The following is a 14,406-nucleotide window of genomic DNA, read 5'->3' on the forward strand; positions in this document are numbered from 1 at the left end:
TTCCTCCCACCGCCTCTCTGCCTGCCTCTCTGCCTACTCGTGACCTCTGTTTGTCAGATAAACAAATAAAATCTTTAAAAAAATTCTCCTGTGACTAATTACAGTGCCAGCCCTGGGTGTGGACAGAGGACTTGGGTTTGAATCCCAGCAGCACAATATCGTCTTGTCACTTAGCCCTTCTCTCTTCTCCCAGCATTGAGCTCGGAGGATTAATCTGTGGGCCCAGCAAGATAATACTCTCTAACGTCCTGCAGCCACAAAGTGCATTGTAAGTACAAGTGACTTCTCTGAGAGAGCCCAAGTCACCGGGTGCCCCAGGTGCTAATGAGCAGGGCTCTCTCTGCGGTCCTCGGAAGACAAAAGAGGTCCCCTCTGACGGGTCCCCTACAGACACGGTGGCTCCGCACAGCCTGGGAACCTTGGAAGCCCCAGCAATGGGTGGGATCATGAGTACAAGTTGTGCCCTGACCTGCCGTCGAGCGCCTTGGAGTTTCTTCTTCACGTCGTCGCCCTGTCAGCTCTACACATGCCCCCTGCCCTTGACCTTCGCAGCACACACGATACTCTCCGGGCCTACGCCCACCCCTGCCTTCCTTTGCTTAAACCAGCGCTGAGACTTGTCAAGGTGGAATTCTAGGGCTGCTGTAAGGCTGACTCAAGACAAGGGCCCCACAGCACGAAGGGGAGGAACGTCGCATGTGTTCCCGAGTCCCCGGCTGTGGAGCTTGCTAAGGCCTCTTGAAGAAGAGGGGAAGAAGCAATGAAGTTAGGAAATGATAAAATTTCTTCACCTGCAAGTTTTCAAAACCGTTGGCTTTATTGGCAATGACCCACAATTTGTGTTTTCACGTTCGATAGAAAGTTGTGCCTCGTGGAGCGACGGTGGCCTGGGAGGCTGCCCCAGCGGGTGAGGAGTAAATGAGTAACTGATACCCCGTGTGCCAATGACTGAGAACCACGCGCCGGGCATGGCTGGAGTGCAGCCTGCGCCTTAGTCAGCACCTGCCAGCGTTACCGCGGACCATCAGGAACTGGACAGCGAGGGGCCAGCTGCGGGCAGAGCCACTCCGGCCACACAAACACACCGCCTCCCGGTTTCTGGCCAAGCCCACCAGGTAATGCCCACAAGGGAGTGAACCGTTCACAGATTAAAAACAGGACTCTGATTTAGTAACTATTACACTGGGTACCAAGGATCAAAAGGCTGAGGATATAATCTTGGTTTTGCCAATAATTTATGGTGTGGCCTCTCTTGGAGGTTCTTTATAAATCAAGGAGGAAAAAAAAAGGAACTTAACGTCTCTCTTTATTTTTACCTCGCCTCTACTGAAAGTCCCTGCCAGAACGGCTCCCGCTGTGTGCTGAGATGGCTCAGTATGGCCACGCAAGAGGGTAGCCCAAGAAGGGAGGACTTACGTGGGAGAGCTTATTGGGGGAGTCCTTGCAACTGCCGTCCTTCTGCAGGGCTCTTTCTTTATAGGAACTCAGGACTTTGGAGGGCGGGCCATGCCATTTGGTTTCTGTCACATGAAGAAGAGAAGAGCTGAATATCTAATTTGTTGTGTTGACAAAAGAGCAAAGCAATCACAGACGCCGGACGACGAAATGGTCTGGGGGAAATGAACAGGACTGTGGTTCTGGAACACTCTGGTCTCACCAGTGGATATCCCCTGAGTGTCCACAAAACAACTCACACAAAGCTCATGTTCCATTTCCGTCGGTACCACCAGTACCGTGACTCACGACCACATCCCCCATGAACCGCACGGGCATTGTGGCAGGACGGTGCTGACCAACGGGACGAAGGCAGGAATGAAGGACAAATGGGAGGAAAGAGGGAGCAGGACAGAAGGGCTGGGCAGCTGCGGAGCCGCGTGTCTCATTACCCAGGTGCCTGCTTCCGTCCAGGCTGTCCTCTCGCTCCCTGGCTCCTTCACACTCCAAAGGGCCCGCGCCCTGGTGCTCGAGCAGCAGAGGAGAATGGCATCTGCAAAGAGCACAGAGCTGAGTGGCCTGCTCGCCGGGTGTCCCCTGGGTGCACCCCCCAACCCCGTGTGTCCCCCGCCCCCTGTGCTGCTCCCGCCGGGCCCGTCCCAGGGAAGCCCCGCAGCAGAGGCTGCTTTTGGCAAACGGAAGGGCCACTGTCTGCCGGCCCAACCCTGCCAGGGAAGCTTCAGCACCTGGAACCGGGGACTCTCGTTTCCCCCCTGGCTCAACAGAGGCACCTGGGTGACAGCCACGTGTAGACACAAAAGGGCTGCCGATCCCAGGAGGCTGGAGAGCTGTCCAGGGTCAGAGGAGCTGTCCTGTCCCCAGGAAGCCAAGGAGGAGCTCACTGCTACGGTTTCATTTCATTTTATTTTCTCTTGGGCCCTGATACTTCCTTATGTCCAATTTTTTAAGGAAAAGAAAGTCCATTGATTGGCTTGAGACGACATCTAGGTGGACTCCGTTTTATGAAAACCCCACATAGGTCAATACAATCTTAAAAAGGAAAGAAATCCCAGGAAAGTTCTTCCTATCTCTAAGTGACTCCTACAGGATTCCATGACAGATCCTTGTTTGCAAAAGAAAGACAGGGATGGTTTTTCCACTGATACAAAAAAAAAAAAAAAAAAAAAAAAAAAAAAAAAAAAAAAAAATCCCTTCCACTTTCCAAATGCAACTCGACTGAGAAAAACGTCAAGTTCTTTTTAAGAACTCCATCGACTACCTAAGGAAGGGACACACATGTAACTGACTGCAAATATCCACTTCTAAGCCCAGACCAGGGGGAAGCGGGATCCAGGAAGAGACGTTTCCCTCTGCACCTGTGAAAGCGGTAACAGAAAGCTGCTGTTCCCGTGGGAGACCCTTCTCGTCTGACCTGGCCCAGGTCTCGTCTCCAGACCCAATTAAAAGCAATATAGGGCAATAATGTGGCCGGGAGCACCTTCTCCTCCCAGAAGTTGTGAAGGTTTCTCGTGAGTTGCTGCATCTGTCAGTTCAGCATCTCTGTGTCCCCAAGTGTCCTCAGGCTGTACCTGAGCTGCTGGCTCTTGGACATGACACTCAGGCACACACTCCAAGGGACGGTCCTCATCCGGATGTATGAGGCACCTTCTGCTGTTCTCAAACAGGAGGCATGAAAAGACGGCCAAATGCTAAACCTGCCTTTTCCGATCTGGGTCTGTGTTTCAGAGAAGATGCACTTCCCAGAGAGGCTGTGAATTTATCCCTCGTCAGCAGTTTAAGTGAGGGGACAACTCCCAAGGGGTACTGACTGTAGAGTCCCCAAATCCTTCATTTTTCAGAACGACTTTCCTTATTCACATGAAAAAAACAGGCAGGCTCCGAAAACAGACAAACAAGCTCTATGTGCATAGGAACGATGAGCTTTCTGGCCTGGATAGGGACTTATTAAAAGCCTGTCTGCCATTTTTTCATCCCCCAAATGGCTTCGTATACAGCAAGCACACGGTAAATGCTTCTGTGTGAGCCCCTGACCAGGTCCCTCCCAGGGGCCAGCAATGAGGGAGAACTGAACAGTACCCGTCATACGCCGCTTGTGGTCTCCAGGGTCCGCTGCTGCCAGGCCCGGGGTCGCTGGAGGACGACTGGTTGCTGGGCGAACTTCTGAAATGGTGACTAGAATCATTAACAGGGTAGCAACGTATCTGCGGGGTGTCCACGTGGGGACCCGGCCCGTCCCTCTTTACTAATAAACTCATTTGACAGCAACAAAGGAAAGGAAGAAATAAATACACATCGCAGAATGAAACGGAATGCACTTTGGACCGACAGACCAAGAACGGGAGATGCGGGAGATGCCAGAGACAGCGGGTGGCTCACGGTTGGCAGCTTATTACAGGAAAGGGATGGGGCAGGAATAAGCCGTCACTCTCTGGAGATTTAAAGCTCCGTGACGACTCCAGTGAAATATGGAAGAACCACGAGAGAACCCACCAGAATCCAGAATTACGAAAACGTTACTATTACTTGCTCAATGAAAACTTAACGCAAGGCATGTTTTCGTCTTGTATTTAAAACCCATGCAGAGAAAGAACTCTAAATTTGTCAAAACCATTTATTTTCACACATCCATTGGATGCAATCCTATTTATTTCAGACACACAGAAATAAGTAATACTCATGAGAACCCATTTGATAAAGACGGGCTTGCCAAGTTTCCATTTTGCTGCTAGAACCCTCCAGGTCTTTTTTTTAAAAATCCCCCCTATAATTCACTAAATTTTACTTTACTAAGGGAGGCTCTGCGGACCCCGCAGACCCCTCCCGTGAGCTACCTATGTGTGCTTCTTTGAATATGGGGAGTTTATAAACTCAGCGGACCTCTGGGAAAGGAGACCCAGAGCCGAGATGATTTAATGTCAAGTTAAAGGAATGCCGTTTCTGCATTTGACCTGTCAAGAACAGACTGGAGAAAGCAGAGAAAGACCTCACGTTTTAATCTTACTGTTGGTAATCCTATACAGCCTTACTACGTGCCGCGAATGGTTCTGGAAGCAGTTTGCAAATACTGAGTCCACCTTCGTAATGCTCTGCAGAGGTCTCTACTATTACTAAGCTTATTTATCAGATGAGGAAATTGGAGGGGGAGAGAGCGTGAGTAATAGCCGCGGTGAGCAGGCACCGGGTCAGCAGCCTGGCCCAGCGCCCGTGCTGCCAACGCTTTAGGAGACCAGAGCCTGGCAAACCAGTTTGCGGAAACTCACCGTGTCTCCATGGCCCATAAGTTACAAAAAAGCGAAAATAAAAAGCAGCTGCAATTAACAAGACGTATTTACCATTTCATTCACTTAAAACTACCTACTATGAATTACGCCCCCCAAATTCTCACCAGCTTCTAATGCCACACATGCACTTTTAAACAAGAGCATCTTCTCATTGAAAAATTAATTTTAGGGGCATCTGGCTGGCTCGGTCATTTGAGTGTCCGACTCTCGGTTTCGGCTCAGGTCATGGTCTCAGGGTTGTGAGGTTGAGCCCCATGTGGGCTCCCTGCTCAGGGGGGAGTCTGCTTGAAGATTCTCTCCCTCTGCCCCTCTCCCTACTATCTCTTTCTCTCTAAAATAAATAGATAAACCTTAAAAAAAAAAAAAGAAAAATTAATTTTAAACTTCACTCGGTTTGCTTAAAATAAGAAAAAAAAAAGCATGGAAATGCTAATGATCTCGGGACCTCTTAAAATACTATACACATCAGGATGATGGGATTTGGTCACTGATTCTGCAGTTTTATTTATACTCAAAACCACCTGCACATATCTAAGAAGAATCCCTTCTCGGGTGTCTTGTCCCGGTGTAGGGAGCAAGGTGACCGGGAGGACCAGGAGAGGGGAAGGCGCGGCCCCGGTGGGCTGGCCTGGGGCAGCCCCGTTGGGTGAGGTATGAGACGGATCCCAAGCACGAGCACATCTGGGGCCTGCCCTGACGCCCCTCCTGCCAGCTGGTGCATAACAAGTGAACTCGGAAACAAGCCAAGAAAGGAGGTCCTCCCTGTAATGTCAAGTTCAAGCCCCAGAGTTTCGCAAGGGCGGTCCCGGAGGAAAGGCCTTACCTGGTGCCATCCGGCAGCTTCCGGTCGAAGGAGGTGCTCCGAGGGATGGCAGCCTGGGCCTGCTGGAGCAGCTGCTGGCACGGCAGTCGGTCGGGCGTGCCGGGCACGGGGGAGGCCCGGGCCAGGGGCTGCAGGGCCGGGGTGGGCACGCGGTGCCACGTGGTGTTCCTCCGGAAGGGCGTCTTGTACTCGCACGGGGTACCCTCGCTGTCCAATTTGTACTCCACCATGGGGATCCGGCAGAGCTCGGAACACCCTCTGTTGGGCGGAGAAGAGCGGGTGGGTAGGGGGGCTCGGTGCTGAGCCATCGGCGCAGCTGCTCAGGGCTTCCAGACCACGGAGGAGAGCCAGGCACCCCCAGGAGCATCCCTGGCTTATGGGGACTCTGTCTATGACCCAACAGGAACCAGCAGCATCCAGGATCAGGCTTATGGCTCTGGTAAATGACAAGCTATTGCTTTAGGCATCGCGTGCATATATCCTGTCTCTCTGGGTCGTCTGCAAACTTCTTACACCCAAATACCTTTCAACCAAGTTGCATACATGGAAATCATACACACTGAACAGAGGGCAATGAACAAATTTCAACATATTAAAAATGCCTCCCATACGATCTGAACAGATTCAAAAGAAGGACAGTTATAGAACTAGGAATTACATCACAGGTCACCTTTTCTACGGAGTCTGAGAAAAGTGAGAAACAAAAGCAGTAAATGCCATCACAGTCAAGGGGAAAGCAGAGCGCCCATCTGGTCAAAGTGGGGTTCTTAGCTGCTATGGTCGCTCTCTTGAACTAGAGTTCCAGTCCCCCAAACGGGACGTGCTGGAGCACACTCTCATGTGCTTCGGGGAGCAGTCAGGAACGGGAGACCAGTCAGCCTCACACTGTGATTTAAGCCAGATCTCTCTCAAGTTTCTCATTAGTTACACAGTGCAAATAGCACTATTAGCTTGACCAAAAAGAGCCTGGGACACCAGCTGGCACAGTACGGCAAGCGCACGGATGCCTGGGTAAGTTTCAAGTCTGAGCACCAGGGCACATCACCCTGGTTACCATGTTGATTGAGGGGTGTCTCTCCCCGGATGTTCCAGAGTCAACACAGAAGCTTGCTCATACTCTCCCCCTGAGAAATCCACTAGGAGAAGGTGTGGTTCTTTAAAAAGGAGACTTCCATTCTCAAGATGGTAGAGGGACATTTCAGCCTCTTTTCCAAATCATGTAAGAATGAGGAGAACGAGAAACAGAAACAAAGCGGACCATCTACCAAACTCGAGACAGCTGGAATTCTAAACTATGGCAATCACAGGGAGAAGGGAAATGGAACAGTGCTGATGGTTCAGCAGAGCAGAGGAAGGCCAAACCCAAGAGTGACGTAGAGGGAGACAAGGAAAGATGTGACTATTCCCCTTGCACAACCCCTGAAAGGGGCAAAGGGACAGGAAGTGCCAGGCACTACAGGAGGCGGAAGTGAGAGAGAAGGTTTCCTAGGAGGGGGTGATTTAGAAAAGAGAGAACGAAGGAAAGTTTGAGCATTACATGGCAGGAGTTAGTCAGGCAATAACTACCCCTACCTCTAGGGGGCAGGAGCAACGGTGTGGGGAACTCCGCCTGAAGGATCGGGACTCCAACAGAGGAGAGCATGGCTGAAAACAAAAGGTTAAGTGAAAGTCTCACTGGAAAATGAGACCCACAGTCATCTCCCCTTCCTCCAAACCCAGCTTCAGAATGCTGATCAGCCTACAAAAGGCCAAGGAGGATCTTCTAGCAAAAAGACAATGAGTTGTAATTAGATGTAAGCCACCTGATCACCCCGCAGTGAGGCTCACTGACCAACCATATCCTTACAGAATAAGAAAGAACTTTTGAAATTTAAAAACATGATAGCTAAAATTCAAAAATTAAAAAAAAAAGTTTACTAAGACCAAGGTAAACTGAAGACCTCTCTAAAACTGTTACAAGCACGCAAGCATGTGAAAATTAAAATTGGATCCAAGAAGCCTGATGTCTAGACAGAGGTACCAGAAAGAGAAGAGGGGGGGAAAGGGGGGAGGAAATGATTAAGAAACAATACAGGACAATCTCCAGAACTAAAAGATACGTAAAACCAGATTAAAAGGTTCACAGAGTGCCCAGGGTGATGAGTAAAGAAGGTCTATGTCAAGGGAGACATACATACATATGTAGGATGGAATGAAACTTCTGGAGGCCATGGATACACTTATGGCACTGATTAGGGTGATGGTTCCAAGGCTGTATACTTATCTCCAAACTCACTAATCTGTGTGCATTAGATGTATACAGCCTCGTGACATCAGTCATACCTCAATAAGGTCTTTTTCAAACATCATGTGGAACTCGAACTCTTGAGTTACAGAGGATATCCTGAGTTTCTGGGGGGACAGGAGGTATGGAAGGTACAGCAGTATTGGATGAAAGTTACTTCTCACCCATCAAATCAACAGTCCTTGGAAAAACAGGTAGGAATACAACAATGACCTGATTTTTGGCTCGGGAAACCAAATGGATAGTTGGTGCTACCCTCTGAGTTTAGAAGGGGACTGAATAAACCATCTGACGGAGAAACTCCTGCCTGTTTTATTAAACTTTACTTCATCTTTTATTTTAACTTTCCTTCCTTCAAACCAAAATTATCTCCAACCTAGGCAAGTTTAAATTACCCTGGATCTCCTCAACACACTAGTTAAACGACTGGTCAATTTGATAAGCCCAGATTTACACTGGGTTGCATGGCTATTATTATTATTATCATAATTATTTCATGAAACTCCAAGACTCTACAACGTTTACTCATGGACTTGTACTATTTCCCAGTGTTTTTCTCTTTAAGTAGGTGACACATCCCCTGGGACTACTGATTCATCCAGAGACCAACAACCTAATTAGAAATCATGAGGTGGGATATGGCAGTCATATCAAAATATCAAGAAAACCTACTCTTGTCTTCCAGCGTATAGGGTGCTCTAAGCAAGTCAATGGGTAGTGAGGTGAACCCCGGGCTTTGGTCTCAGAGCCTGCAGGGGACCGGAGAGTACCCGTCAGGGAGTCGAAGTGAGGGGTTTTTGAGTTATATTTGAATGAAAGGAACAGGAACCTTGGATCCTGTGGACCAACGTGTATCTCCAGAGCCTGTTTGGGTTTGGGCTAGGCTTAAACGGAAGAAAAAGCAAAGGGAAGACAGACGGCTGAGGCATGTGAAATATTTCATTCATGCTCCTCGATTGTAGCCTTTCCTAAGACATTGTAATTTAGCTCGAATCTTTGAGGAAAAACATTATATAAATGCATAATCATGACTAATATTTTAGAAGAGTGCTGACACAAACGTGTGCGAACACGCGCTTGACGGGAGATTCCGGGTGGAATTATTTCATTTCCAACCTTTTGGACAAAGTCATATGTAAATGATCTTCTTAATACTAAAAACTGGGGCTCTTATGCCTGAATAAAGAATAGCTCTTTTCGAAAGAATGGCTTTATTTGGAAAATCAAAATAAATTTTGTGAGTATGGGACACTTTTATAGCAACTACTCTTACAAGCTAGGTTTCTGCTTTATTTCTAGGTCTAAACCATCAAATAAATGCCACTAATTTTATGTGGCAACATACCATGAAACCCAATCAAACACAGTTCTGTTCTAAGAAATGTCTGGAAGGACACAGGTAGAAAATTCAGCCAATTTTTAGGGAACTGGGAAGAGGTCTAAAATAAGAGTTGTCACTTAGCCTACAGCTCCCTGTTACAGGGAGTGTGAAAGAAACTCCTCACCCTTTACACCTGTCCCTGTCCCCGCATACACTCCTCTTGTCTCTGTGGCTAGTTCTAGTGAAGGATGCCAGGTGAGATCTCCCTGCTCCTCTGGGGCATCACGTCCTGAAAGGGCACCCAGCAAGGATTCCTGACCACTAGGTCAAGACCAACGGAAACCCAAATGGACCAAATGCAAAAAGACCTAGCACAAAAAGATGACCCCCCACCACCCCAAAGTGAGCTGCTAATCTTGTGTGTAACTGAAACAGGTTTTATTTTATTTTTTTATTTCTAAAAAACGACAAGCCTTTAGCTTCTTGCATTATAATACAAATTCAGACCTCAAAGAGAAATGCCCTCGGCTTCCTGTGGACATACACCAAATCAAGCCCACAGACGTGAACGGCATTTTTAGCTTCTGGCACACTTTTCCCAGGTTGTTTGCCAAACAAAGACACTGGAAGACGTTAGAGAGGGCCGTGGGGGTCACTTACATGTGAGCATATTGATTTCCTCTTTGGTCAGTAACAAATGTGCACATCACCTACTTATGCTTCTAATTAACATGCCAGGTAGACATCCATGTGCACTCCACTTCAGGGTTAAATATACACACACTTGTTAACGCTGTTTGTCTAGCCAGGAACTTCTCTGGGTCTAACAGTATTATTACTATTAGTAATAGTATTATTACTATTACTCTAGTATTAGAAGGAAGGCAAAAACATTCTCTGGACCGAAGTGGTCATAAAATGCAAGCTCACTGAGCCAGCGGTACACAAAACTGTGAAACTGACGATCAGTTGGCATCGTTGGAGCCCTCGGAGCATCTTGTGATTTACTGCTTTACTCTGCAAAACACAGCTCCTTGTCCTTCTGAACTTAGCACAACGGGCTTTCCGCGATGGCTTATTTCCTGGACCAAGGACGCTCATGAGGGTCCTTGTAAGCATACTGACCAGCGCTCTCCCCGTGTCCTGCAGTCTGAAGGGGCTTCTCCCTGGCAGGGTCCTAGGGCGGCAGCTGCTACTGCTTCCTGGGCTCTGGGCATGGCCGGTTGGGGGGAGGGGTGCCCACTCGAGGGTCACAGTTACAGGTACTTGCCTACACAGTAAAGCACTGCACTTACACATCCCTTACAGAGAGACACCCTGCCAAGTCCCCAACTGGCATCTGCCCCGTAGACCAACTTCTTTCAACTGACCCTTCTACTTTCCTGGAAGAACCCTCTTAGCCATCAGTCATTTGGGCATCTGAAGGCAGAATCACCGCGGGGCTGTGGCCCCAGTTCTGAAGGCTCACTGCCACCTTTGAGCTTGGCCGTCGGGGCCATCCTGGATGGCTCACCTAGATGGGCCACGGCACACTCTCCTCTACTCATTCCTAGCAGGATCCTCCCCCAGGAATCACGCTGCTCTCCATTAAAGACACAGTTGGGGCTCTTGGCTTAAAACCCAGAGCTATAAGGGCAGTTAGTTAAGCAGTTGCCTTTGGCTGAGGTCACAATCCCATGGTCCTGGGATCGAGACCTATATCGGGTTCCCTGCTCAATGGGGAGCCTGCTTCTCCCGCTCCCTCTCCCCCTGCTTGTGTTCCTGCTCCCACTGTGTTTCTCTCTCTAATAATAAAATCTTAAAAAACAAAACAAAACACAACAAAACCCAGAGCTGTCAAGGTTTGAGAAATAGCACCGTCCTTTGGACCCATGTTAAATCACAGGCAGCGTGCAAGCTTTCACAAGTGCTGGCTTCACAGGAAAGAAGTCAGTCAAATAGATGCTACTCTTTTTTTTTCCTTTTATAAAACAGAAGGAACTAGTATTAAATAGCAAAATGTGCATCAATGTTCATGAAAGTTCTTCCCAGAAAATATGTAGATGTGTAGAACTACAGAATGGCAACATTTATAAGATAATCAGAGTTGTAGAAAATTGTACAGCTGTAAAATTCCCTTTGTGTATCTTCTCTTACAGAACAGCTCATCGTTAGCCTGTTACTTTATTCTTTGCTTCTTCTACTAAAGCAGGACACATGCCACTTTAAAACTAAGAGGGGGGAAGAGTTCTATGGGAGGATAGCCAGGGAGAATACTTTTGAAGAGATGCAACATGAAATCAAAAACCTAGAAAACCAAGAAGATTGAAAGAAACAAGTTATATTCTACCAAAAAAAGGGGGGGGAGGGGGAGAAGGGAAAGAAAAAGGCAGTTGGATAAGTCAGCTGGATCTCCAGTGGGCAGACCAGAGACCAAGCAACCAGGGCTCAATCACGATTGTAACTTGCATTTGCTGCACTCTGAAACTGCATCAAGAGAACCTTTAACCGAACCCCGTAATCAATCAAAAAGTCTTACAACATATTGTCGTGCTATCCGTGACTTCCAGTCTGCCACTGACCTTGTATGGCATGGCCCCGTTTTCCATACACACCACAGCATTTCAATATCACAAAAATGTCGGAGGGGGTCAAAAGGAAATCCCCCACCTTCCAAAGAAGGCTCAGACAGGTTGGAAAGTCAATACAACCCATCGGGGACAGGTTCACATCTGGAACCCACACTCCTAGCTCAGTGGTCTTTCTAAGACATCTGCTGTCTCCTTAGAAAACTATCAATGAATCAGTAATGTGGCCCACATCATGTCATTGTTTCCATGAGGAGCTAAGAGGCTCTTTGGGAACAAAGGCAGATAGACCCCCTCAAATGAACTACCTGCTTCTTTTCTGTTATGCGCTTTGTAAAAAAACCTTTTTATAGCCCTAGGGATTGAAGTAATCACTGATATTTTAATCATTTTAATGTCTGTTATGCTAATAGCCTGCTAATAGCTAAGAGACTCTTTCCAAATCATCCAACAAGGTGACAGGGGCAATTGATGCTCATTCACTTACATCAAAAACTCTTTCTTTCTGTTGCATAAAAAAATCAAAAGCTTCCAACAGGGAGATAACCACATAGCATAACTTACTGTAAGGGTTAGGACAGTGTCATATAGGAAATAGGTACTACATGAAATATTAATGCAATTTTCTACGTATTTCCTTAATTTATATCCAGATAGAGAGACACTGAGATGGTACCTAGAAAAAGACACATCTAGACCATAGCCCACATGGCCAAGCCCTTTGAATAAAGGTCTTGAATCGAAAAGGTGTGTGTCATACAGCACAGGAAGAAAGGCCATCCAGTGCTAAATAATCCATCCGCCTGCCCCCCTCCCCTTCCTCGCCAGCCACAGCGGCAATGAGTCTTGACCTACTCCACACACAGCACAGCATCCAACTTAAACCACGGGCTCAGGAAGTTCTTCAGGAAGCCAACCTCACCTTTTTTTTTTTTTTCCTTAGAAAGCTGGAGACCAGGAATAACATTTTCCTGCATTACATCCTTCACAGTTAAACGCAGAAGGTTCTCAGTAGCTGTTTGATGCCTGGTTTTTCATGAATGGATTTCGTGAAAGAACACACCCACGACTGCCCATTACCCGCGTGGGGAACACTGGTCATGCACGCACCTGTCAGCTGCCTAACAGAACGCTCACACTCACCGTCCCCCTCTGCGCTCCTGTGTCAATGTCAGGGGCATTACCACATTTCAGACTGCCAAAAAGGCAGGAGCACCGTAGTGTCGATGACTGACTGGAGAGGGTGGAGGATTTCCTGCGCTGAGATTCTCAGTATCAAGTAAGAAACTGTGGCCACAGTTTGAGAAATCCATTTTTGAATGCAAAGACCTGTCCTTTGGAATGCCAAGTAGACCACGAGAGTCCAGGGAAGTAAAGATCATGTCTGTCCCCCGCATGTGCATAGCCTCAGGGCCCCACACAGGGCACAAACCAGTTAAGGGTTAATGAAAAGACTAAATGAGTAAACACAAGGCCACCACCTTTTGTTCCCTCTATAATGCAACGTTCTTACTTCAAAGAGGAAGGGAAAAATCGGAACTTGACATTGGAGGGACAGGGCAGAGATGCAGAACATTTCACAAGTCATTCCTGGAGGGTACCCCTAAGACAATACCACATGTGGGGCGCCTGGAGGGCTCAGTCAGTTAAGCATCTGCCTTTGGTTCAGGTCGTGATCCGGAGGGTCCTGGGATCTAGCCCCGTGCCAGGTTCCCCACTCCGCGGGAAGCTCGTTTCTCCTTCTGCCTCTGCCTCTGCCCTGTGCACATGCTCTTTCTCACTATCTCTCTTTCTCTCTCAAATAAGTAAAATCTTTAAAAAAATGTAACTGACTTTTAAAATCCACACAAAGCAGTTGGAACTCTAAAAATCTCACTTAGGTCAAGATCTCAACTCACCATCTACTTTAGATCTCTCTCTCTCTTTCTCCAACCTGCTAATTTGATGAAATTGAGTTTCCCTTCCTTGTTCAGTTTCTGGAACTAGGTGTGTGTACTTCAGGGTGTGGAACGATCTAGCAACCAGCAGCAAAGGAGAACAACCCAAGCTTTGCTCTACAGAATGAGCTTAAAGTAAATTTATAAAATGAGCATAAATCTTCCGTGGAATGACGAAAGAACAATTAAAGCTCTAGACGACAGGAGGCGATTTCCACTGTTTTGCATTATATAGAAAAATATGTCTGGGACGGTGTGTCAACAAAGTATGAAACATTACATGAAATACAGGTGCCACAGCAAGGAATTTCATCCCGTTTCTTGGACCTATTTACTGTTATTACTCACATTGTATAACAACTCATGTGTAATTCTGATGAGTTGTTATTGCCTTTATATCAGCCTTTTTAAATGGATGTGCTTGCCTGCAGATGACATTGATAGAGTGTCAATCACCTTTGGAGACTGGGAGCTGGGGCCGTGGGATCCCTTGTAGAGGGGAGGAAGAGCTTAATGAAGCCTCTTCCACCAAGTCCTCTTTATCTTTGCCACAGGGATGTCTGCTTGGGAAATGCCCTCCTCCCTTTAAAACCTCATTTCCATTTGAAGAGCACTATTCCCCAACTGCCTCTTGCCACTCATTCCCTGTCCCTGCGAATCCCGCCTCCAGGTCCAACCCCAGCAAGATATCAGCTAATAAGCATTCCCGAAGGGACCCTCCCAACTCCACAAGGAGAA

General features: G+C 47.6%; 1 protein-coding gene across 9 annotated transcripts in view; it reads right to left on the reverse strand.

Moving 5' to 3' along the window:
* SIPA1L2 (signal induced proliferation associated 1 like 2) overlaps positions 1-14,406 on the reverse strand; it is a 216,649-nt gene that overhangs the window by 38,419 nt on the left and 163,824 nt on the right. For 7 of the 9 annotated variants that reach the window (XM_032313305.1, XM_032313306.1, XM_032313307.1 and 4 more), the window contains 4 exons: positions 5,560-5,817; positions 3,532-3,627; positions 1,887-1,987; positions 1,417-1,520 (listed from right to left, as the gene is read on the reverse strand). In XM_032313305.1, the coding sequence (XP_032169196.1) occupies positions 1,417-1,520; positions 1,887-1,987; positions 3,532-3,627; positions 5,560-5,817 (559 nt within the window). The remainder of the gene's footprint in view (positions 1-1,416; positions 1,521-1,886; positions 1,988-3,531; positions 3,628-5,559; positions 5,818-14,406) is intronic. The other 2 variants (XM_032313308.1, XM_032313311.1) reach the window with 1 other exon arrangement.

This window comes from Mustela erminea, chromosome 14 (assembly GCF_009829155.1).
Source record: "Mustela erminea isolate mMusErm1 chromosome 14, mMusErm1.Pri, whole genome shotgun sequence".
Lineage (NCBI taxonomy): Eukaryota > Metazoa > Chordata > Mammalia > Carnivora > Mustelidae > Mustela > Mustela erminea.